General features: G+C 40.5%; 1 protein-coding gene across 2 annotated transcripts in view; it reads right to left on the reverse strand.

The window, feature by feature from the left end:
* The window catches only part of MAP3K5 (mitogen-activated protein kinase kinase kinase 5), a 180,914-nt gene extending 160,323 nt beyond the window's left edge, over nt 1–20,591 (reverse strand). The window contains exon 1 of one of the 2 annotated variants that reach the window (XM_028508900.2): nt 19,864–20,591. In XM_028508900.2, coding sequence (XP_028364701.1) covers nt 19,864–20,305 — 442 coding nt within the window. In that variant the 5' untranslated portion in view covers nt 20,306–20,591. The remainder of the gene's footprint in view (nt 1–19,863) is intronic. The other variant, XM_036024775.1, reaches the window with a different exon arrangement.
* Between the last annotated feature and the right edge of the window lie 6,229 nt (nt 20,592–26,820).

The raw sequence follows: 26,820 nt of genomic DNA on the forward strand, positions 1-26,820 counted from the left end.
AACTGAACCAAAATTAGATTCCAAAGTAATAACAATAATACCCTTTTGTTTCCCATTTTTTAAAAAAATCATGGGCCCCACCCATCCTCTCAACCATTTTCAACTAGCACATATCAAAAAATGTTTGTACTTTGGGAAGTCAATACAGATCTTCAGATTTTTAGAAGCAAATCATTTTTACCCCTCCCTTACTTGAGCTTTAGAAAAATCAATAAAATGAAAAGAAACTACCAGGAAGCAGCTGGCAAATCCATGAGTTAAAGTTTTGTTTACATTTTAATAATTTATAATCAATAATTATGATTGTGTCCTGCCTTGATTAAAACTGTGAGTCCCTCTGAGAACTGTTTTGCGCCTTGCACATCTTACATTCACAGCAGGAATCCTGTTTTTGCCTGTGTTTCTATATGCCAAACGTTTGTTAAGTACAGTTTTTTAAAGTAAGCTGTACTCTACAGCTTTATTTACTCCTTCATTCAATAAATATTTACTAAGTGAGTATTATACACCAGCCACTAGGATAAACAATAGAGGCAAAGATGAATAAGTTGATTCATAAATGTGTGAAAATAGGCAAAGATCAGTAACAAAAATCCATGTTGTATCTAAAGAATATATGGTCCTGAAAAGATATTTAAAGAAGAACGTTTCCTAAAATAGCTTTTATATTAAAACCATACATAAAGTAGAAGTTGGGCAAGTAAAAAATTATTCATACACAAACTATCCCCTATTTTCAAAGAACAGATCCTATCTACTATAATCACAGGAAAAGTCCACGGAACTACAAAACGGAAATGAAAATAAGCTAAAATAACATTTTTATACGCACTTACTGAGGGAGGAAATAGGTTTTCTAAGTTTTACGTAGTTTTTTATATATTTAAAGGTGCTGAGCAAACACAGTGAGCCAGGAGAGGGGGCCACCATCATTGACTAACTTTTGAATTCTGCTCTGACAGACACTAGAGACAGCAGGACAGAATGCACATGGGACTATTCAATTAGTCCTCTGTCACCTTGTGAAGGAGCCATAATAGCATTTAAAAAAAACATTCCAACTTCCATGAGATGGCATGAACATGTCATCTCATGTCTAAACAGCAAAGAACAGTCAACAGTCAATAATATATATGTCACCAGTCTAGACTTTTTTTCTCTTCCAAAACCAATAGAGGACTTAAAGGCAGTCAAGACTAGTAAATCTTATATTAAATTTCAAGCCACATGACATTTTACATACTGCTTAGCTTTCCTTTTTGGCCACAAGCAACAACTGGAACAAAAGGCAAAATAGTTTCTGAATAAAGCTCTTACATGAGGTATTGTTTATGAAAATGATCAAGTCGTTTTCATATGTTCAAGAATTGAATTAATGGCATTATTTGTTAAAATCTATCTATTCAAGAAATACTTATCCAGCACCTGTTACATGGGAGCACAAGGACACAAAGATGAAGAACACAGACTTAACCTAACTAACAAAACCAACAGCCTCAGCAGGGAGGTGAGCCATTCAAATGCAGTAGAAGCAAGCAGCTGGCACTGCAGGCAGACTGAGGAGGGAGTTACTGGGCCTGGGTGGGGACACTTTAAGGAGAGAGGGATCACAGAGCTGTCCAGGAGGGAGCAAGGGAGTTCCCCAGGAAATGAGGGAGTTAATTCTAGGCAGGAAGAAGCCTAGAAGAATCAGCTGCATTTCCCAAATCTTTGAGACCAGGAACTATCATCACGGTGCAACTATAGACCTTGAAAGGGAAAAATGGAAAAAGAAATGTAAAATGACATCTGCCCACAAGAACTGAGAGATCCCGAGGTTGACTTATTAGGGAAAAGGCAAGCAGCCTCGAGTCTGGGTCCAATCACAGGGCTTGTAAGAGGCGACTGCCAATGAGGCAGCTGGATGCCAAAGCTCAGCAGACTCTGCATGCTGTGCTAACAAGTTGTTTCCTCCTACAGCTGGTCAGGAGCCCTAAGCAAGAAACTGCTCTGATGAGAAAACCATTTACTAGCAGCTACTCATCCCAAGGGGAAGTGATGGAGGAGGACAGTAAGAAGGCTGAGCCCTAAATTGCCCTCTGGCGTATCAAGGCAGATATAAGGAATGCATCTGGGGAAGACTTGCTCAGCCTGAGATTCCACAAAAAAAGTAAATGTTACCCCACTGTCTTTGTTCACCAAGAAAATGTTAAACAAAGGAAACCAAATAATTTAACAATGAACTCTTTAGCCTCTCCCAATTTAAAATCCATGACCTTCAAAAGAGTCATGCATGTACTTTTTGTTTCTACTTTTAGCAGAGGAAAACACTGTCAGTTTGGAGTAAGGGGTAAAAACTCAGTGAAGAAAATCGATACCAGTGGCCGAGGCAGAGAAAAGCTGGAAGCGACTGTAGTAAACAGGGAAGGGAGTAGGTATGGGGCTGAGCAAACAAAACAACAGGGTTCCTGACTTTGGTTAAAGCGGGAAACATTGGTTCACTGAGTAGAACCAATGCTTTTTCCAAGCACAAATAGTACATTTGATAGGATCCCCAGCCAAGAACTGTCTGCCGATGTTTGCACATGACTCTCAGGTGTTCTGTGGGCAAACATCAGGGAGAGAGCTTGGCTCAGGCATCTCATGGTTCTGCCATCCATGGACAACACCAGATTTCAGACAGGAGGTGTGTGAGGATAAGGCAGGTGGAAGCTTAGATCAGGGAAAGCACAAAAAGAAAAGTAAACTTCTGGCTGGGTCTCTCAAGACTAATAGAATTAAACAGCAGGGGAAAGCACCAAGGAAAATTATACAAAAGAGAGTACCTCCTGTACTCTGTCTTTATCGCTCTGGAAATTTTCGTGCTGGCTGCAAATCCCTCCATGGATAGGCAGGCTGCCTGCAGGTTAAACCAGTCCTTGAACCACAGGCTCAAATCTGCATTTGGCCCTCAGAAAAGGCGATTTCTCCTTCCCTTCTCCCAGCCTCCCAAGGTCTCTTGGCTAACCAGCACTGATACCACCGGCCCTCTCTGTGGCCCTACTCCTTCACTGCCTTGCCCTCTGCACAGCTAGAGGATAAAAATGGCAAATTCTGTCCATTCCCATGGCTGAGATGGGGAAGGGAGTCTTGGATGCTGACTATTTTGTATAGGTTTTTTCGAAAATATTTTTTATTGATTATGCTGTTACAGTTTTCCCAATTTCCCCCCCCTCTATCCCCCCTCCACCCTGCCTTCCCCAACCCTCCAGCATTCCCCCCACCCTTAGTCCACATCCATGGGTTGTACATGTAAGTTCTTTGAGTCCTCTGTTTCCCATACCATTGTTATCTCTCCCTGTCTACCTTATGCCTACTAACTATGCTTCTTCTTCCCTGTACCTTCTAAAAAAGACAACAATCTCCACTTTTTTGCATAATACAAGGGGGAGACCCCCCAAAATGAAAATTTATTTATAAAAATTGTGTATTTATTCTTACATGTTTAAACTTCAATCACCTTCAAAGTACTCGCTATTTGATGCAATGCACTATGGAGACTTTTTTCCACTGCTCAAAACATTGTTTGAACTTGATTTCGATGCCTTCTGTCGTTTTTTGTTCCATCTCTTCCACATCAACAAAATGTTTCCCTTTGAGGACTTTTTTCATCTAGGGAAACAACAACAAAAAAGTCTCTTGGGCAAGACTGGGTGCATAGGGAGAGTGTGGCACAGGGGTCATGCAGTTTTTGGTCAAAAACTACTCAACGCTCAGAGCAGCACGGGCAGGTGCATTCCTAAACCACCCATTATGAAATGGGTGAATGTGTTAAAAGAGTCTTTAAAAAATTCACTGACGCTGAATGCAGCCTCTCACAACACCAGCTGATACACTGACACAGATGGGTTCCTACAATACTCACCTGGCCGGGGAAGTCTGTATTACAAGGAGCCCGCCCTCCAGAAGACAATTCTGTCTTTTGGGGGTCCCCCTAGTAAATGTCTAACTACTATGCTGTATACCTGAAACTAATCATTAAGCCAACAGTAATTGAAAAATAAAAAAATAAAATACCAGGAGAGGCAAGTGCCATATTCATACATTCAGTCCACCAACATGTATCAAGTGCCTATTATGTGGCAAGCACTAAATTAGTTATTAGACATACCAGATAAACAAGACAGACAAGGAGAAGAGACATTAAATTATATTTTAACAATCCTTTAAAGTACCTAAAACTGCTCCTTGTATGTCAGACCTTTCTAATAAAGGATTTCTCAATATCCTATAACATTGGACTTCACTTTTTCGGTTGTTCCTTCTTAGTCATTTCACATATGACGCAAGATTCACAGAGCAAAAGCTTTTTTTTATATCCTCCAAAGAAAGTATGCATTGAAAAAGTGAATCTTAAAACAGAGATTTATTTAATAGCTTTTAAAGGATTATTTTAAGATGTAATAGCTAAAAGAGGTAACTAACAGAAACATGCAATAAAAAAATTACACAGATCTTAGAGAACAAAAAATAGACATATACTTACATGGTTATTCTTAGCTTTAATGAAAAAAGGATGCTCAACTTAAGCTTATAAGTAACTGCAACATGCTGGATTCGGGAAAAAATTTCCCAGTGATCACACATTAGGTATATATTATAGCTCAAGAGTTGGGCAACACTGTCTTCTGTGACTGTAGGGGACCAATTACAAGTCTTGAAAAGGTAATTCTCATAGACTAAATATAAAGTCATCAAAAGTTTATAAGCCAGTCCAAGACATAAACTGAGCTTTCAGCATGTGGACCAGATAATCAGAAACTGAAAGCAGGCTAGGAGTCTCCAATCACAGTCCAGCTGTCCTTTAATGCTCGCAGAAAACCTTCCTGAATTTAGTGTGGCTTATGCTCCGCACAGAACTCTGTTTAGGTAACCTTCTCTTACGGTCCTGATAAACCAAAAAGAACAAACCCCAAGAAACAGAATTTGAAAACAAAAATCCTGGTTGCTTCACATCTGCCTTTGCAAAATTATTCCAATATGTCTAATGATATTTTCAGAGAAAAGCACAAACCTATTAAACAGCAGTAGTCTGGAAAAGTTAAATATATAAATGCCATAGTACAGTTCTGCTTCAAAATTCCCAACTCCCAATACGGAGGGCAAGAGCTTTTGTGTGAACAACTCACTTGCTTCTGGGACCACCTGAGGATGGAGTGTGGCCCTTCTTGGGCTATTCCAGATTTAAAATGAATGAAAATAGGTAATGAGAAGCAGCTACAATCCTGGATAATCGAGACATTATCCACCAAGAAAAATGCTCACTACATATTTAACAAGATGAAACCTGCTTCTTTAATACGACCTAACTAAATGCAGGCTCCTGAGCTCCATGAAGTTCGGAAATTGTGAGGCAGCACTCTCCCATTACTTATCTACATTTTACCAAGCAGTAAACATATGTGTCTTAATGTTGGAGGAAAACCAGGGAAATACAGCAATATCTTAATTTTGTTTCCAAGTGTAAAGAGACTTGGCTGAAGTAGAAAAGAGTCATTCTTAGGATATCAAGGTTTTACCTGCTCAAAGATTTCATACATGGGCATGAAATGAGCCACAGGTAATGCCAGTTATAAATGTAATCATAAAACTCCATGTAGGTTACGTAAGCTCTGTCGCCTACAAATTCTTGCTGGGAGTTTTCTGCCTTTTGTCTGCCTTCTGTTGCCTTAAACAGAGAACCAAAACAGAGGATTCTGTCTGAACTTTTAAACATCCCATTAATCCAGGCAAGCCATTCCCTAACTTGTTATTAATGAGCACTAATGAATACTTACACACATTAACAACTTTTAAATGCTCCCACAATTTGCCTTCTTAATTAGTATATCTTTGCATCTAACTCATTACTTAAAAAAAAAAACTTAAAAGGTGAACTTTGTAAACATACAAGGTCTGTCCAGAAGGTATCTAGCCATGTAATATGAAAAATAGAGACATTTATTGAAGATACAAGAAACACTGTATATGGGACAATGATGCCTCAGGTCCTTTCAAAGTAGGCACCCCGGGACCCCACACAGTTCTCCCAATCATCATCAGCTGCCCTGTTGTATTTTCCTGAATCTCACTGACAGTCTGATCACTTCCCTTTCAAAGGTGATTTTAGTTTTGGGGAAAGCCAGAAGTTGCAGGGTGCCAAATCTGGGCTGTAGAGGGGCTGAATCACCTGGGTGATCTGATGTTTCACCAAAAATCTCTGCACGAGACATGATGCATGAGCCAGCACATTGTCGAGATGAAACTGCCCATCACCAGTTGCCCATAGCTGCAGCCTTCTGAGTCACCTGAATAGTTTACACAGAGGAACGTTCAAGCTTAATGTTAAATTTGACGCAGATCCATTACTGTACTTGCTCAGTCATTTTGAATACGACAGCTACACAGCACACATGCTCACTCAATAGTGCCTACCACCCCCCACTGACATAGTAAAGTTGTCCTTGTTCACACACAAGCATTCTAGTCCATTCTCCTTGGCTGCCAGGTTACATGGATATGGTACAAACTATTCTCCTTATATTAACAACAGTTGGACTTTTTCCAGACAGACCTCATACTATGTTCATGAATTTTTTTACCTATAGTTTGGTGTGACATAAATTAATTAAAAGTAACCCCTATGACACAGGTATGCCACTCATTTGAATACATGCTAAATGGTCTAACTGACACTAACAAAACACTCCTAGAACTTACATGTTAAGTCAAAAGCTCAAATAACTGTACAAAGATTTCATAATGCTGACAACTCTTAACTTCAGACTTTGGAAACAAATTTCAGACTTTGGAAACAAAGAACGCAGACCTGAAGGTCAATGTTCATTCTAGTAAACACAGCAGGATCAGTCCTTGGGTGTTCCAGTCATGTGTTGTATTTAATGATTAAATGAATTTTCTACACTAGTGATTTTATAAAGAAAGGAAAGTCTCTGACTCTTTTAAGAGTCTAGGCTGGCATTTCCTTTCCAATTTTATTTCAGATTTACCAACAGCCAAGTGTAATTTAAGCCCATAAAATATTGGCAGCACTAAGTTGCTTGGCAAGAAAAGTCAAGCCAACCATTCTTGTCATAACTCACGTGCAAGCTACAACACTGTTCTCTAATTTCACTAGGTCACGCTAAGCAACTTATACCCCTACTGTGCTTTGCAACTAATAAGACACACACACACTCTAAGAGATACATTGAGTTTTAAAGTTAGACTCCCTGACCCTCTAGATTGCCTAACTGCATACAAACCTTTTCTTACTCTGCTAATATATAAAACAGTGAACACCGGGCCAGTGTGCATCTCTCAGAAAATGACCAGAATTTAATGCTGAAAAACTAAAAGCTTACTGTCCGGATTATGACTATCTGAATTTTTACTGAGGTCAGCTAAAACTAGTTTCCCGAGACCAAATCTGAAAATCTAAAAATTGTTTTGATAGAGCTGATGTATATCAAATATATATGTGTGTGTATGTGTGTGTTCATATATATATATATTATTCAAAATAATTAGACATATTAGGAAGTATAATTCATAAGTGTTGCTTAGAAGCTTCAAAGGTAGCCCACATTTCAACTTCATTTATGTATACTATAATACAGATATGATTCTGCATCTATGATGTATCCAATGCATATCGGCCATCTAGATTCCATTATCTAAATAGAATTTTGTTTGTTTACCATTCTCATTCTGGCTCAGACATTCAATAACCTGGCATTCAGGTGGACTGTTTGCTGTCAACCAAGGACCATACACTCCACGCATCAGCAAAAAGCAAGCAACACAACTATGGACTACAGGTCTAAAGAATACAAAGATAAAATTATAAGAACTACTGGTCAAGATGGGGGCATAGGTAAACACAGCTCACTGCATCACACTACATCAAAATTGCAACCAAAATATAGAACCACCATCACTCAGAACCATCAGAAACTGAGTTGAATGGAAGTCTGGCAACTTACAGAATTAAAGAAACCACAACCATCCTGACTGGTAGGAGGGGCGGAAACATGGAATGGGTTGGTCCCACATCCGTGTGTGGCGGATAAAGATTTGGGAGGAATATCTCGGGAGCAAGGAGTCCCAGCCCCACACCAGGACCCCCAGCCCAGGGTTCCAATGCCAGGAAGGTAAGTCCCCACAACTTCTGACTGCACAAACCAACAGTGACTGAGTCACTGGAAGAAACTTCTCAAGTCCCAAGCAGTTCCTCTTAAAGACCCCACACATGAACTTACTCAGATTCATTTCCTCTGAGCTCCAGCAATGGAGTAGCAGCTTGAAAGGCACCACTGGCATACAGGGAGAAGCTGGAGTGTCTGGCATTAAAGCAAGAGCTGGGGGACAGGAAGGCAGGCAAAGGCCATTCATTGTCCCTTTTTTGAACCCTCCCCAACAGAGCCACAGAGATGGCAGGCCGGTGCCATATCTGAGATTCCATCAATCTGGCTAACAATGTTTACTCTTCCCTGGAGATCCCCAGAATCTCCATCCCACCCAACTTACGGGCCCATCCAAGTGGCTTTTTAATTGAATGGCTGGTCTTGGCTCATGCTTCACAACTTCCTAAATCCTCTCAAACAAGCAACAGCCAGCCTCAATGAGACCGAACCCTGTGCCACTTGCTAAGTGTCCTCAGGCATGGCATGAGCAGCAGCCAGCCTAGATTCACAGCTTGGTTTCACTTAGGAATCTCCAAGCCCAACACAAGTAGCAGCCATCTCAGATTGCTTTATAGCTCAGGCAGGATGGCCCTGGGCAAAACACAACCGAGGGCTGATCTTGGACCATACCACGTGGGAAACCCCAGGGCCTATGCTGCCCAGTGGATAGCTACAGACCACGCTGGAGCACCACCACCCTGCCCGCACACAGCTGATACTCCACAGAGGGCGGAGGCCAGTAGTAAGTGATCACAGCCAGTCCTCGTGGCTGACTGGCCTAGGTAAACCCCTCCCATTGACCTGTCAACTACAATCAAGGCTCAACTACAAGAGGAGGGTATATATTTAACCCACACAGAAGGCAGAACTCGAGCACCCTGCTTGGGTGAAAGGGAAGGCTGGGCCACTGGGCCCTGCAGGGCACTTACTACCTAAGACCATGCTACCATGACAGGGAGTCATAGTAGCTCTACCTAATACATAGAAACAAACACAGGGAGGCTGCCAAAAAGGGAAGACAAAGAAACACGGCCCAAATGAAAGAAGAAATCAAAACTCCACAAAAAATAAAACTAAGCAAAATGGAGATAAGCAATCTGTCAGACCCAGAGATCAAGACACTGGTTATAAAATTGTTCAAGGAACTTAGTGAAGATCTCAATAGCATAAAAAGGATCCAGTAAGAAATGAAGAATACACTAATTAACATAAAAAACAATTTACAGGAAACTAACAGCAGAGTAGTTGAAATAGAGAATCAAATCAATGATTTGGAACATAAGGAAGCAAAAAACCACCATCTGGAACAAGAAGAAAAAAATAATAAAAAAAATGAGGATAGTGTAATCAGCCTCCAGGACAACCTCAACATTCCAACATTTGCATCATAGGAATGCCAAAAGGAAAACAGGAAGAGCAAGAAATTGGAAATCTATTTGAAAAAATAATGGGGGAAAAATCTTCGCTAATTTGATGAAGGAAATAGACATGCAAGTCCAGGAAGCACAGAGAGTCCCAAACAAGATGCATGTAAAAAGGCCCACTCCAAGACACATCATAATTAAAATGTTAAAGGTTAAAATAAAGAGAGAATCTTAAGAGCAGCAAGAGAAAAGCAGTTACTTACCTACAGGAGAGTTCCCATAAAACTGTCAGCTAATTTCTCAAAAGAAACTTTGCAGTCTACAAGGGATTGGCAAGAAATATTCAAAATCATGAAAAACAGGGACCTACAGCTAAGACTGCTCTACCCAGCAAAGATATCACTTAGAATCGAAGGGAAAATAAAGAGATTCCCAGACAAGAAAAAAACTAAGAGTTCATCATCACCAAACCATTATTATATAAAATGTTAAAAGGAATTATTTAAGAAAAAGAAGATCAGAACTATGAAAAATAAAATGGCAATAAATACATATCAACAATTGAATCTAAAAAACAAAAAGCACACAAGAACAGAGATAGAACTATGGATATGGAGAGCATTTTGATGGTTGCCAAATGGGAGGGAATGATGGGGGGATGGGTGAAGAGGTAAGGGGATTAAGAAGTACAAATAGGTAGTTACAGAATACCTGTGGGCTGTAAAGTACAGTATAGTAGATGGAGTAGCCAAGAACCCACACAATATCCATGGACATGAACAATAGTGGGGGGATTACCCAAGGGACTGGGGGATGCTGGATGGGGCAGGCAAAGGGGTAAAAATTGGGACAAATGTAATAGTATAATCAATAAAATATAACTGAAAAGAAAAAAAGAAATTACATTGTTGGCATATTTCAGTTATATAAAATAGCCTAGATTTTTTAACCAATTGAAAAGATTAATATAAGAGAATTTAAATACAGATCAAATTGTACTACTAGAAAAACAAGTATATAAGTTTCCAAGTCTCAGGCCATAATGTCACTTGTTTTCATGAGAGTCAGTAAAAAAAATTCTTCTTCATTAAAGAATTATAATACTCCTTTGAAATTCAATTTAATGAGATCTTAAAATTTATAAAAGAGCTTAAAGAATTTTATAAAATCTGTAATTTTATTTAAATAGTTTTCAATATGATACTAATTTCATATAAAAATAAAATGGGGAGCCTAACACGTTTATAGGTATGTAAGATTTTTATTTTCAATGTATTTTCATGTCTACTTTAGCAGTAATAAAATGTTCTCAACTGTACAGTTCTATGAAATCACCAACATTATGAAGTTCTTAAAAAATTCCCTTGAATTTGTTACTTAATCATTACTCATGTACCCGGCAGTTCCCAATAATTATTTGTCAAGTTGTGGAAGTCAGTGTGTAGGCTACATCATGAGAAGCAGAAACTGCATGCAGTTTGTATAGGCCTTAGGAACATTCTAAGCAGTTAACAAAAGTCTACTGATAAGACTGCAATACTAGTATTAATGCCAATTTAAATGCTTTTAAACAAAAAAAAATGTCTTTCTGGGAGATAGGAGAGCACAGTTACAAATGAACAGATTATGAAATCAGACAATTTTAGGATCAAAAGTTGACTCTAGCCCAGGCAGCCATATGACTCAGAAAGTTGATAATCCTTGCAGAGTCACAGTTTCCCCATATGTAAAACTCATCCACCAATGCTATCTGCCACATACAGCTGTTTTAAAGACTGAATAAAATCAGGTATGTACAGTGACTACAACACATGGTAGGTAACGCATGGCATTCATTTGGGTATGTCCTGCCTAAGTTACAAGACCAAAGTAATACACTATTTGGCATATAGAATTTGACAGTGATTTGCCAGCCCTCTGTAATATTAAAAGGATAAGCCTATTTGGAGCAGTCGCCTACTGAAGTTCCCATTAATAATGATGACGATTTCCTAGTATAAAAATTAAGTTGAGTTTGTGGACACTGCAAGCATCCCACTGGCATATTTCTGACTTGGTTCTGGCCTACCCACCTCTGGGAACTATCTGATTTTAAAAAGATGTGCACATTAGTTCTGGTAGATGGCTTGTACCTCTTTTCACATCCAAAACCTAGGTGACTGACATCCTAATATCGAATTTGTACATATTTTCTGATCTGCAACAATCATGATTAGGATACCTGGTTAAAACAAGTTATTAGGGGACCCCCTCAAGGTGACCCCAGTTTCAGATGGCAGAGTAGCTGAGAAAAGAAAACAGGCCCTTTAAAATCAGGCCGGGTAAGAGCACTTGAGAAAAACACAAGCAAAGAGCCTGCTGAGAATAACTCACTGTAAAGAAAAGTTGTCAAAAACTTGGAACTGGGAAAAAGACAGTAGCGGGTATTGGGGCTGGGTTTTGTGTTAGCCCATCCCTTGAGAATTACCTGATTTTAAAAAGATATGCGCCTTTGATTGTCCTAGTGATGACCATTTTATAATGCTATTGGGATGAATATTAAGTTGTGCAAAACTTACAGCAATGCAAATAATTGTTGTCCACAGCAATGTAAACGAATATTGTTTGGTAGAGATACAATCCCCTCTGTAGAAAAGATAGCTCCAACATCTATATTTACAGTCATCAGTCAGTTCTGTAGCTTTTAGCAAGTTTATTTCAGCACTCCTGATTGTGATGTGAATATATCAGCTCTTCAAATTCTCCTTTAAACCCATTTTAATATCTTAGTGGTTTTCTCATTAAATAATAGCTAATTAAATTGAATTTTTGACATTTGTTTACATTTGTAGAGGTCCATAATTTTAGAGTTTTGAAAACTACAATTTTTGATGAAGGAACAGTTTCCCAGGAAGACAAGTTAATGTGGCAGAAAGAGGCTTTTAGCTTTGTCCAGAATTACTTCTCTGAAAAAGAGAAGTGAAACAAATGTCAAAATGTTTAATAGCTATTATATTTAGGTGGTGAATGCATGAGTGTTATATATTATTTTATGTACTTGCTTTATGACTGAGATGCTTAACTTAAATTTAAAAAAAATTTAAAGAATTACTTGGGTGGGGATAAATGGGGGAGTACAGATAGTTCTTCCTGACTTCTTACTTAGCATCTATTTCTCCCATGGAAACACATAGTTAAAACTCCTATTACCCTGTAGATTTATGCCAGCTTCTCTCTTGTCCTTTCGTGCATCTATCACAGTGGGAGAAGCGTCACAGACAGTGGTAAGTGCTTATTGAACTGAACTACTGGGAATATGCTCTAACACTGGGGGAAAGTGAATGAGACTCGGGAGGCAAAATTTCTCAAGAATCCATGGAAAAGAAATGTCCCCAGGCTTTGTCAACTCAGCTCTCTGGCTCACCCCAGAGAAAGGCTTAGTCTGTCACTTGGCAGTCCATCCTACTACCATGCCCAGAAAATAGCCAAAGGCTTGCCTGGAGGAAGCTCAATTTATAGCTCCAGGCCAAGCAACTGGTAACTAACCAAGACTCAGTCTAGGCTACAGGCTCCCTCTTTGGTATGAGAAGTGACAAAGTCAATTTATTGATGGATTATTTTCCAAGATTGTTCATAAGAAATCACTGAAATTTGTTAGCAAGAGGATACCAAAACTTGTGTCATCACAGTGACTCTTCCTCATAATAATGGTACATGGACCAAGATGTTATCCTCTTAGACACATGTGTGCTTTAAGATCTTTCTCACCACAAGTGGAAAGTGTGGTATGGTGGGGAAAACACATGAATTATTTGGAAGTCAGAAGACCTAAGTTGGACTCCTACTCAACCACTTGATTTTTTCTGGCCAAGTCACATACCCTCTCCAAGGAGGAGTCTCCTCAACTGTCAAATGCACATAATTATTGCATGGCCACATCTGCTTATTGTATGGAAGTGATAGGATGATCAAAAGAGCACTGCACAGAACACACATTTATATTATCATTCTAATACGCAGCTCCATGAAACCCCAGTTTGACCAAACCAAAAACTGGGAAAGGCCTAGCTGGAGGTAAAAGCCATGGCCCCTGGACAGAAGGAATCTCACTCCTGGCCCTGGCTGCCTTGGGTCTAAGACAGTATTTGTCACAATAAACATAGCAGAAATCTTGAATGTGATATTAAGAAATATTTGACATGTAATACCCTGGGTTTATTTATTCTCATTGGACAATTTTAAAGAAAGAAATAGCAGTAACCAAAATTTTTCAAGGACAAAAATTCTCTGGTTTAGGCAAATACTTGGCCTTGTATGGTTTGGAGTCAATGAACAGATGGCCCGACATTCACTAGGGCAGCTCTCCCTATGTTTCTGTTTCTTAAGAGTTCTTAGAAGGGATTAAAAGTGTTGGGGAAAAAATTATATAATTGGTTATAACCATTTTTAGAGACTTGCTGTACAAAGGATTATAACTTCCTTCCTGTATGAATCATTTACCAAAGGCAGTTGCCTTTTCCTCATTGTTGATTACATACTACACCAGAAGAGGTTTGCTTGTAATGGAATGTGTACTATTACCCTGTACAACTTCTGTGTACACAGATCTGCTCTGCTACGCTTTTCAGTAGGAGATGCTGTTAACATTTACATTTTCTCTCCTGCCCCTGCCTCCCCTAAGAAGATTACCACAATGCTCCTTCAAGTTTTATCTCTTTTCTTTAGGGGGTAAAAAAACACACTACAAAATAAAACTCACTAGATGTTAAGTATTCATTTAAAAATTTTTTAATTATAAGACAAATCTTTAAAAATCAGCTTTGTCTCATACCTTTACTCCCTCTCTAATAATTTGGCACATATTTTGATCAACATGTTTAGTCAATATATTAAAGTGAAAAGCCAATATATTAAAGCAACTAAAAAATCCCAACATGTTAGAATAAACAGTGGATTTTTAAATAAGTTATAATTTTGTTTTGCTTTCCTATTTTTTGCAAAACTAATTTTGCTCCTTGAAAATAAGGGTGTATTTCTTAAATATAGCCAGTTTCCCTCCTTACTGATATCCAAATTTTGGAAAGACAAGGCTGTTTTCAAGAAGATTGTGAGAACTTAGTTAACAACTCGATTCCACAAATGTTCAGCTTACCCCATTAATTTAAAGTCACTTGCTAAATTTATGTCAGAGCATTTTTATAAATCTATATTAAGAGAATAAAAGAAAGATAAAGGCACTTACGACAACTGAACAAAAATCATATATACCCCTCCTAAGGCTGTGGGTTTCTGATTTCTTCCTGATATCCACACAGCTGTGGATTCCAACAACTGTCTACTCCGACTTTATTACCATGTTCAACTCTCATCTTGCCTCATGTGGAGTAGGATGGTGTTTGAAGAGACTACTTGTGGCAACATACTTGGAAAGCAGACAGCTGGGACCTGCTGATGGACACTTACAGGTCACTGGGCTTTGTGCTTGTCAATCTCTCATTCCTTCACAAAAAACCTGTGACCCAATTTTATCCTTCAAACCAGAAGCAGGAACTGAATGGGCCTCTAACCAGGCCTCCAAAACAGGAAGCAGGGGACAGTCCCTGTAGTCACAAGACAGGAACTGACCTGTAGCAGAGAACTCCCGAAAGGCTGGCACCAGCCAAGGCGACAGGTAAAACAAGGCCACATTGTGCACTTATAATTAGGCTTCACCTACCAGTGGCACCAACTTGAACTACCAGCTGATGAATGGCTTAAGCAGACCACAGGAGACGGAGCTGAGGAAAGAAATCAGGATCCCAGGAGCCTGGGAACCTGGGCCAGTCAGGACAATCTACAGTTGAGTATTTAGGGTACGAAATGGATGTTCTAAAAACAAACTTACTTTTGTCCTTTGGAGTTGTCCTTTTAGTTTTGCTTTATTCCAATTTTCTAGTACAGCTCTTTTTTGGCAAATGATAATTTTGTCTTCCAGTAAGCAAAAGGAAGCACAGTGCTTTGGGTTCACAGAGGGTGGGCAATGGCGTGCCAGCAAAAAGTCAAAAGGCCAGAGAAAACTCATGTGTGGGGCACTACTGAGATATTTTTTAACCCCTTCCTAACCATACTTTTCCCTTATGAGTTTGTCCATGGCCACTCTTTTGAATATTTTGCTAAGGCTCGTTTCTTCCCTGAGGAAGCAATGGCTGCAAGGCAGGAAGGGGCTGTGAGGTAGAGTAGGTCAGAGGTTCTTAAATACTGTCCTATTGATTGGCATGATAGCTTGACTCATCTGTGGTGAAATGGGAAAAAAAAAATAATAATGAGTTTTCCCACACATTTTCTACATGCAAAAAGCTAGTCTTTATTCTCAGATCAAGCCAATCCTTCCTTTGTCCTAGACCTCACTATCGCCCCTCATCACTACCAATCCAAAGTGAGGTTCCTGGCCAAGACGCTACCAGAAGGTAGGCGAAAGCAAAAGTTACTAATTCTAACAGAGCACAGGTATAAAGTCCCAGTTTTAGGTTTCAGTAACGTAATTTCCTTGAAGGTTTAAAATAGTGAATGGGTTTCACACTTCAAGTCTACTGAGTTAACATGGCTTCTTCCAGGCTTGTCCCAGAATCTAACCATCATGGACAATACTGTTTCTCAGGCAAAATGTGCTCCTGGTTCCAAGCAGCAACCCTAAATTGTTTAACCTGCGTGAGTGAATATAACCACTTCTGGTTTCATTTTCTTATAAGCAAAATGGGGGAATAATAAAGCCTATTCTAGCTATACTTCAAAGAATTGATGTTCATTAAAAAATTTTTATGAGACCCTGCCAGTTGTGGGGTAGGGGGTTCTGTGTGCCTGAATGGAGCAGCTCTGTATCAGTAACATCTGTATCACTGACATCTCCTAGCTTTCATAGAGATTCGCTGCCTACAATGCAGGGGACTGGGAATGCTAGCTTGGCATTGCAATCTGAGTAATAAACAGTATTGAATATACAAACATGATATATTTTCATAAAAGCTTGGATAGAACATTAGTTTCCCCTCAGCAAAGGAATGAAAAGTGAGTATGACAAACATAGCTAAAAAACAAACTAGATTACAGTGTAATGATCACACAGAGAAAATCAGTGATAATGAAAACAGAGAAATCAGTGAAAACCTTTAACGGCAATCTATTCTTTAAAATGATACCAGTTCACATAGATAGAAGCTTGTGAAAATGTAAACAAGCTATAAGTTCTTACTCATTCCATTAAAAGTTGAGCTTTTTGAACACCAACATTCCTTTCAGCTGTTATGCCATCATTAAGTTGTCCTTGCTTACCTTTCCATCTCAGTTCGAGTGTCACCTCTGAACCCACTGAACCCACTGCACCCACAGGTCTAATTCCAGTATCTGTTTCTGGGAGCCCAAGGCATTCTCTGTGGACCTTCTCTGAGGCCCTATTACAGCCAGGCTTTCAAACTCCCCTCCCCACCAACTCTCAACTTCTTGGGGCCAGGAACATGGTATACATAAGTCTACGGACTGAAATAATTCATTTTGTATTAATAACGTTGTAATTTTAAAGGACAATTTGAGAGCTGAAGGGAATCTCAGAAACCCTTCAGCTCTTTTCCGAGATTTTAAATGACTTGCTCCCAATCAGAAAAGAACCAATGACCAGAATTCAGATCTTGAACTCTTATTCCAATGCTCATACCACGATGCCTTGCCTTTGCAAACTTACAGGATCAAATGAGGGAATCAGAAATTTAGTTCAATCCTCCACTTCCATCCCTAGTCAATTTTAAAAGCCTTTTAGAGATGAAGAGCTTTGCTCATAATTACATGGTTCAAAGCAAAGCAAGGATGGAAACTCATATCTAAGCTGCAGGGTAGTGCTCTTCCTACTGTATCATAATGATTCAGCTTTCAATGGAGGTGGTGGATGTACTGCAAAGGTCAGCCTGTCCCAGGAACCAAAATCCTGCCAAGGCCTTTTTTTTTTTTTTTTTTTTACAGCTTACAAGCTAAGAATGGCTTCTATATTTTTTAAAGACGGTGGGGGCAGGAATAAAAAAGAATAATATTTTGTGAAATACATAAAGTTCCAATTTCAGTGTCCATTAATAAAGTTTTACTGGACTACAGCCACAACCATTTGTTTAGGTATTGTTTATGGCTGCCCTTGCATAACAGCAGCAGAGTTGAGTAGCTGTGAGAGAGATCTCCTGCAAAGTATAAAATATTTACCACCTGGCATCTTCACAGAAAACTGTGCAGAATCATGGTGGAAAACAGACATTCACTCTTTTAGAAATCAGAACAAAAGTTCAGCTTCCATCAAACTCAGCAACCCTCAGTTTAGAAAAATAAAAGGTTTAAACAAAACTTGATTCCTATCTTCATTCTGTCCCATCTTCACTCTGAATGAGAAGGCTCAAAGTTCATGTCACTCACTCTGGGACCTGTGCAGTGTAATGGGACAGAGACGGCCTACAAACACTGTTCTTTCTAGAGAGAGTCTTCCCCACTATTCCACAGCGCACCTAAATGGCTCATTAGGTCTCTGCCAGCTCCCTGGCACATGATTCCAAGATAGAGAGCTTCCCTTGACTCTGACAGTAAATCACCCCAGCTAAATGGAGGCAGTGAGAGTTAAGCATATTCTTTTCGAGTTAGCCACCAGTAGTGGAACCTGGCACTGACCAGTTGCTACCTGAATCTTGGAGCCGGTTATGGATCCTTTAGTCTTCTCGCCTAAGGAGGACAGTAAGAAGGCACTTCCTTCACAGGCTTGTTGGGAGGATTAAATGAGATACAGTTCAAACATCAGGTCCCTTCTAATCTTCCTCTCTCCCTTTTCAAGAGACAGTATTTGGAGAATAAATAGTAAGTGAGCCTTGCTAGAAAACCTTGAAATTAACTCACAGTTTAAGATTTTTAATAAAGCCATATAAAAAATACCCAATCTATAAGTACAGTAAAAATAAGCTATTTGGTTGGGTGTTGTCCTCATATATCTCTCAGTTCTTTGAAGTTTCTTCCAAATTATAATCCCAAAATAAGAGTGCTGTAATTTTCAGAAAAGTTATGTTCATGCAATTTTTATAGCAAGCCACCCAAAGAACCAACTTACACTACAGTATACTCATGTTCAGTTATGAAGACCAACCAAGACTGTAAAAAACAGCAAAACAAAACCAGAACCAGAAAGTCCCAGTTTATTTAGTCTGACTTCCTTAACATAAAGTTCTTCTTGTTCTTAAAATAGTCAGCTCTGGCTGAATTCCAAAACTGACACAAGCCTACTTCAGGTGTTTTGAAAAAACTGAAGAAAATCAGAGCTGAAAACAAAAATGGAATATAAAACCTTTTATGTGATCACAAAAGCAAGAACCTTATTGTCTGAAACAACCATTAAATCAAATTTTCTACCCACACTTATAAAAATAAATATATATTCTCAACATTGGTTGCACAGGGTACTAAAAACTAATTTCATTAACATCACTTCTAGTATTTGCTACCACACAGCTAATTGCTTCCTTCAGTCACTAGGCCTGCAGTAGCACCAAAATCTGGCCAATTTACTCTTAGTTATTAAGACAGCATATCAGCGTTTTAAACAATGTTAAATTACACACTTTCCAGCCCATCGTGGTATACGGGGTAACAAAAACAGGCCCTAGTTCTTTCACGGAAATCCTAAAAAGATACCTCTGAAGTTTAGTGTATGTGACAAAGTTATTACTCTTGGAAGTAATTACTTGGAAGTACAAATTGATAAGAAATGGGGAATTCAAGCCACTAATCTTGGTTACGTAAAATGAATTGGGAAGCTCATGACACGACATGCAAATTTAGATAGATACACTGCATGCAGCTGGCTTCGTGGCGTAAGTCATGGTTTCTGTACTCCCAAAACTACACAGGGAAAAAATGAGAACGTCATTTAAAACAGTCACTGGTAGATACACTCGCAGAAGGACGATATGGGCCCAATCCAAACACAACAGAAACCAAGACACTGAATGGAAAACGGCTGATTGGGACAAGTCTCGAGCACTGCTAATGAACAGAAGTTGTCTCTGAGGACCGCACCGGCCCCAGGGCTCCAGCGCGGGCCGGCGGGTGAGTCGGTGGGTCTCCGCACAGATACACACAGGCTCTCGCACCAGCAACCACTTGTTCCCAGGAGCCGCGAGCGCCACCAGCAGCGGCGCAGCACCGCTTGCTACTCTTACGGTGGGGCAAGAAGTAATTAAGTAGGAAGCACGCCTGCTACCCCCCAAAACATATCTTTTCTACTCCGCAGAGTAGAAAAACACGGCCCCTGACCGTGGAGGATAAAAGAGTTACCTACGCACCTGCATTATAAAAACGGTCCAACACCGTGGTCTCCCCAAAGTCCAGTTTACCAAAATGTAGCATCTCCAGTGTAGCGCCCACCGTCTCGCACGCCTCCCGCAGGCTCTGCAGGGCCTCGCTCTCGGCCACCACCAGCTGCCCCTGGCTCTCTTCGTTGACCACATATGCCACTGTGGTCCGTCGGCCGCCTCCGCCACCAGAGTTGCCCCGGCAACGGGTGGCGCTGCTCGCCGAGGGGGCAGCGGGACAGCTAGCGCCAGGGGCAGCGGCACTGTCCACATTCCAGAAGCTGCCCGGAGGCGGCGGTGGTGGCTGGCTCTCCTCGCCGTCGGCCACCGCTCCTCCCGTCCGGCAAATGCCACCCTCGGCGAAGGCGCTGAGGACCGAGGGGGCTAAGGGTGGCACGGAGAATGTGATGCCCTCGCCAGCCTCCGTGCTCATCCTTCCCAGGCGGGTCGCAGCGGCGTCCCCCGCCCAGCCGCACCGTCTGGGCAGCCACAGCTCCGGGCTGCTCCGCGCGCGCCGGGCTAAGCAGCTGCCATCCCGCGTCGCGCCTTCCACGCCGCGCCGACGCCTCCTCTCGGGCGCCCTTTCTTCCAAAGGGACGCCGCTACCCGGCGGCGTCTCGCCCCTCCTCGGCGCCTCCGTGGCCGCGCTGCTCGCCCGCTTCAGGGAGTAAAGTACAAGGGGTGGAGAAGCGGGCTGAGCGGGGAGACTGCGCTTCGTTTCCTAGGCGGGCGGACAAGTCGACTCGCAAACCTGCTCAGCCGCGCAGCTCAAGGGCGCCGCGCTCGGAGTGAGGAGCGTCCCGGTCTGCCGCCGCGCGTCCCCCGCTCCTTCCGCGCACGCCGTTCGGGGAGGGGCCAGAAAGAGCGCCCTCTGGGTGGGGAGCTACCTGGCCAGCATCTCACCGGCAGGCAGGCTCCCTGGGCTGCGTCCTGGAACAGATCCGCCTCCCTCTTCGGCGGCAGCACCCCTTCATCTGCTCTATATCTTCCTAGTTTCCTGGCCTCCTTTATCTTCCGATTGTGGCAACCGCTCAGTTCCAGCACCAGCTTCACCGCTGGAGTCTCCGCGTTCGCTGCAGCCGCCCGCCCAGTGTGCTACAAGCTTCTTGCCGCCCACTCGTCGCGGCACTGAGCGTTAGGGCCCGCCCCGGAGGAGGGCGCTGATGGGAAGCTGGAGCCGGGACGAAACTGATCGCGCTGCGACTCGCCGACCTCAGCCCCAGCGTGGCGCGGTTCAAAGGTTTTGTTTTCTGCCGTCACCAACCTCTGAAGACCTGGACTAGGCAAAAGCCCAGAGTGCACGCGACGACAGGATGGCGCAAAAAGTCTCTCTCGAGACTGCTAGGGTCTCCTGAACTTGCCCTAGAGGCATATGCAGCGTTTCTCGCGGCCACGGCGCCCCCCTCTGGCCCCTGCGGGACTCGCTCGATAGGGCGGTCTGAAAGGAATCGGGCAGCCCCGGAGGCCCGAGTTGCGAAAGGCGCGAGGATTTCAACGAGTGCTCTGAACCTGGGGCCTAACCCGGGGAGGGTGGTTTATTCGTGACAGTGGCACTCCAGAAGTGGCAGGCCAAATTTATCAGGTCCTCCCCTGATATATTTCATTTAAGAAATTTCCAATAGTTGTGCTATTATTAATGAGTAGTTGATTGGTTCCAACTCCTGGCGGATCTAGCATTCTTATGTAGGCTCTTAAGAGCCGCTTTCCCTGCCCCGCCACCCTCCACGCGTGTGTCATATACTTGGGATAGAAGACAAGGTCTATGCCCAACTGGTCAAACCATCAGCCGCCAGTTGAAAGAGGGAAATTAAGCGACTTACTGTTCTTTAAATTGCACCACAGGAAAAACAATGCTTGGATTGCTTAAGAATTTTAAAAAAGGATCTACTTATTTAAAGAGCAAAAAACAGTTGCGCGAATTCTAAGAAAACGCCACAATGCTGTAACTTTAGGAAAACCAGTGAAAGTTGCAAGGAAATAAAGTTAACAGGTTTTAGGCTTCTCATATCCAGGAACTGAGATTGAGTTCTGTGAAAAAGGTGGAAAAATAATGCAGAGTACATTCAAGCTTGGGGTGAAAGGAAGGATGAAACAGTGGAATCAAAAGAAGAAAACAGTAATGAGGAAAAAAGCCTAGCAGCTACACAATAGTGTCCTCAAGGAAGTAATGTAACCTTAGTTGCTTCTAAAGGTTTGTAAGATGGTAGAAGTAAATTTATAGTAAGGAAAGTTTATACATCTTCATGTCAACTAAAATCAACGTGATCCATATCTACTTTTAGACTTGATGTCATTAGGGTGTATATATTTAGTGAAATCAGTGATCATATTGCAACAAAATTTTGATGGGCTATTAATAGGTATGCATATCTCAAGACTCCCATCTTTATAGATGAGAAGCCCAAGGGTAAAAATGTTACCCAATGTCAAACAAGGAGTTAGTAACAAGAACAGTTCCAATCCAGAGCCTGTGCTATCCTCTGCTCCTAACTGTAATGTAGTAATAAGATCATCTGTCAGCCTGCTTTTTTTTTTTTTTATTCTGGACATGCAACCAGTTCATCTAACAACCACATAAAGTTTAAAAGAAGGGAAATGAGAAGTTGAGACAGGAATCCATTTGCCAAATTTTGAATTAAAATATCATGTCAAAAGACCATTTTTACTTATTATTCTGGAAGCTGTGCACAGTGCCTGTGTTTCAAATTCTCCCACCAAAAGCCAGGGAGAGTTAACTCTTGAGGATTCATCTGAGGCTAAAGTCAACAAGGCTACATGTTGTCTGTGTTGTTTGTTGCCTCTCTTTTGTCTTGAAGTTTGCCGTTTGCTTCATAATTGTGTTATTTTTATTTATAATGGAGTACACCCCAAAACACAGAATTTATTTATACAAAATTGTGTATTTATTCTTATATGTTTAAACCAGTCACTTTCAGAATACTCACCACCTGATGCAATATACCTACCAAGATTTTTTTTTCCACCACTCAAAACAATTTCTGAACTTGTCAATTTTGATGCCTTTTAGTGCTTCTGCTGGTTTTTTTGTTTGTTTGTTTCGCCTCTTCAACACTTGTCACCATTTCCCTTTGAGGACTTTTGTCATCCTGAAAACAAAAAAAGTCACTCTGGGGGAGGAGGATCGTGCCATTTTTGGTCAAAAACTGCTGAACACTCAGCACCGTGTGGCAGGCACACTCAAAAATCACCCATCGTGAAATAGGCAAACATGTTGAAAGAGTTCTTTTTAAAAAAAAATTCACTGAAGGCCAACACAACCTCTCACAACAGTGCCAGCTGGTGCACTGATACAGATGGGCTCCTAGAACACTCACCTACTGGGAAAGCCTCTACTACAAGGGGTCCACCCTCCAGAAGATAATTCTGGTGTTTGGAGGGTTCCACCTTCTTACAAAATCATATTTTGGATTTCTTAATCCTCCAATAAAAGTGCGGAAGATGACCTGCTTTCTTTGGATATCCAGTAGCTTCAAATTCTCCCTCCAGCCCTGGCTGGCATAGCTCAGTGGATTGAGCACGGGCTGCAAACCAAAGCATCACAGGTTCGATTCCCAATTAGGGCACATTCCTGGGTTGCAGGCCAGGTCCCCAGTGGGGGCCACATAAGAAGCAACCGCACATTGATGTTACTCTCTTTCTCTTTCTCTCTCCCTTCCCCTCTCTAATAAATAAATAAATAAAATCTTAAAAAGAATTCTCCCTCCACCCACTTTTACAAACTTCTGGGCAATGGTTCTTCATCACAGGCAAAGATCAGATTCACATGTGAAGTTTTACATTGACCCCCGCCCCAAACCCCAACAGAGATGTGATTTAACTAATTTTAAGAACAAGACTCCTTTAGTAGGCCTATAGGATTTGATAAAGCAAGGTTATCATCTAGAGATCTTATTTGGGGGTTCTTTTCATCTTAAATGATTCAGCAAATGCTTTAAAATAAACAGACTTACTAGAGTTTAGCTACAAAAGTACTACTAGGATTTTCAGTACCTAAAGAGATTGAAATAAACTCTAAAGATGAGTAAAATGATCCTCCACAGGCAAAAATAGACATCAGTCCTACTGTTCCTCTTACAGAAGCCATATAAGTGGGTAATGAATGACACACCCAAATTTGTGGCATAAAAGCTTACTTTAAATTCCATTATAAGCCATTTAAAATCATGCATTCCTTATAAAAGACTTAATATATAATGAATAAGTGACTGTACTGAATTATTATATATATTATATTGAATGACCACTATAAAAGATATTATAGAGTCCAATCTGTTAAAATATTTAGACGAAAATATTTTACCTGGCTTTTTCACCACAAAATTACCATATTCCTTATCTTTTGAATCATCATAATCTAGCAAATACTTAAGCCTAAATATTAATGACAAAGGGTATTCAGGAAATGGTTAAAGTAAAAGTAAAAAGTAAGAAAGGAAAACAGGTTGCTATCTAAATTAATTAAAATTAAATAAAAATTTAGCTTCTCTGTCACAATAGCTATGCTTCAAGTATTCAATGGCCATATGTGGCTAATGGCTATTCCACTGGCCAATGCAGACATAGAACATTTCCTTCATTGCACAAAATTCTACTGTTAAAGTAAAAAATTCTGTTGTAGAAAGAAAGCTATTTGCTGTAATTTCCCCAAGGGTTTGCATTTGCTCATGTAGTACTATATTAAGCTTTAGGTATTAAACAATTAGTAGAGTATGATCCCAGTGGTGCTACTTGGAAAGACAGATACATGAAGAGCCTGAGCTGCGATAGAATGTGCACTAGAAGAGTGGGAGTCAGAGCTCTGCCTATCCATGCAAAAGCATGCAAAAATACATGAACATGAGACTGTATAGTGAATCCCAGAAAACTGCAAGTTGTTCAAGTACTGATACACGTAAAAGTAACAGCAGTCATAATTTTGTAGTTATAGTTTTATAGATGTGCTACCACCACCATTACTACTACTCTATAACTACTCATTATTCCTAAAAACGACTCCTCCTTTTGCTATTAGAGGCCACATTTGATGGTAGTGGTTAAGAAATAATTTTGGCTCTGACTCTTGTGGCTCAGTGGGTTGGGTGTCATCCCCCACACCAAAAGGTTGCAGGTTTGATTCCCACTCAGGGCACATGCCTAGTTGTGGGCCAGGTCCCCAGTTGGGGGTGTGCAAGAGCCAACTGATGCTTCTCTCACACATCAATGTTTCTCCCTCTCTAAAAATAAGTAAAATCTTCAAAAAATAAAAAAGAAACAAGTTAGAAATCAAGGCTTATGCCAGATTTTGAAGCATTCCAGTGAAAAGTAAGTTTACTTTCATCTTGTAAGAAAAGGAAACATTCAAGGATTTCAAGCAGAGGAATAATTTGATCCAGTCTGTATTTTAGAAAGAAAACTGTGACTGGTGTGGAGGACTGGACCTGTAGCTAAACCCAAAAGAGGTTAAGAGACTTTGGCACTATTCCAGGTGCAGCCTAGCAACGGGGCAGTGTTCTCATGTCTCAAGTCTCCTCAAGCCGAGTGACGTTTGGTGGGATCTTCGATACACTTCTTCTAACAGCATAGTTGACAACTTGTTGATTTATCTTTTTGTCCCAATAAGCTAAAGCAATTTTAATACAGATAAATGGTTCTCTTCCCATTTTATGAAAGGAAGACCCTGGTCTCATCTATTTACTCTGGCCCATGATGCCCCATGTCCCATCCACATACTCACCACCTCCCACATTGTCAGATTGTCACTTTCTTCTTCCCTCACTTCGACTAACATTTTTTACTATGAAAGACATCCCTTTAATTTAGATAAACAAATCATGAAAAATTTATATACATAAGGTGAAAGCAAGAGTTTTTGTGTAAGCAATGGAAACAAAGGCTGCTAAAACCCAAAAATGAAAATTTTGTGAAGATATTGGGGCCCACAGCATTAATACAAGGTTGGGGCCCACACTCGGAAAGGGCAGAAAGACCAAGGGCCCTCAAAGGCCAGAGCTATACCTGAGGCCGCTTCACAGGAAAAGTGCCTATGACTTTGTCCCAACTAGACGTCACAGTTATTTTCTTTGACAGTGCTGTTAAAGACATACGTCCCCTAGATTTAATAGTACTGGTTCATGAATACATGAGACAAGTCAATGAGGCAGACTAGAAAATGCAGAAATAAACCCAATTACATACGAAAATTTAGTATAAGATGAAAAACAACCTTTTGGAAAAAAAAAGGATTTTAAAAAGAGGCATTGGAATAACTGCATAGCTCTGTGGAAAAGATAAAATTGGATTCATTCCTCATACCATACACCAAGAAAAATTCAAAATGGATATGAGATTTAATTTTTAAAAGATAAAACTACACGAGTACTCAATAAATATATGGGTAAATCTTTTTCAACTGAGGAGCAAGAAAAACTTTCAGGACTATGACTCAAAATCCAAAAGTGGGAAAAAGGGAAAAATAGATAAGCTTGTAACATTAAAAACAAAAAGTCTTTATGCAGCTAAAGATATCATAAAATAGCAAACTGGGAAAATATATCTGTAACTGATACCACAGCTCGTAAAGTGAGTTTCTAAATATAGAGAAGAGGCCAAAATCTCATAGAAAAATCAACTGTAGAAAGCCATAGGCAATTCATAAACATGAAAATACAGACATATGAATCCATACAAAGATGTTCAATTTCACTTGTAATAATATAAATGTAAATTAAAATTGCACTAGCATTCCACTTGTCACTTATTATGTTGGCAAAAACCCAAAAGTTCGATACAAATTGTATTGGTGAGGCTGCAGAACATGGGACCTCATCCATTTCTGGTGGAATAAAAAAATTATTCCTGCAGAGGGAAATTGGCAATATCTAGCAAAATTATATATAGGTTTACCCTTTGACCCAGCAATCCACTTCTAAAAATTTTTCCCAAAGATAC

This window comes from Phyllostomus discolor, chromosome 4, assembly GCF_004126475.2.
Source record: "Phyllostomus discolor isolate MPI-MPIP mPhyDis1 chromosome 4, mPhyDis1.pri.v3, whole genome shotgun sequence".
Taxonomy (NCBI): Eukaryota; Metazoa; Chordata; class Mammalia; order Chiroptera; family Phyllostomidae; genus Phyllostomus; species Phyllostomus discolor.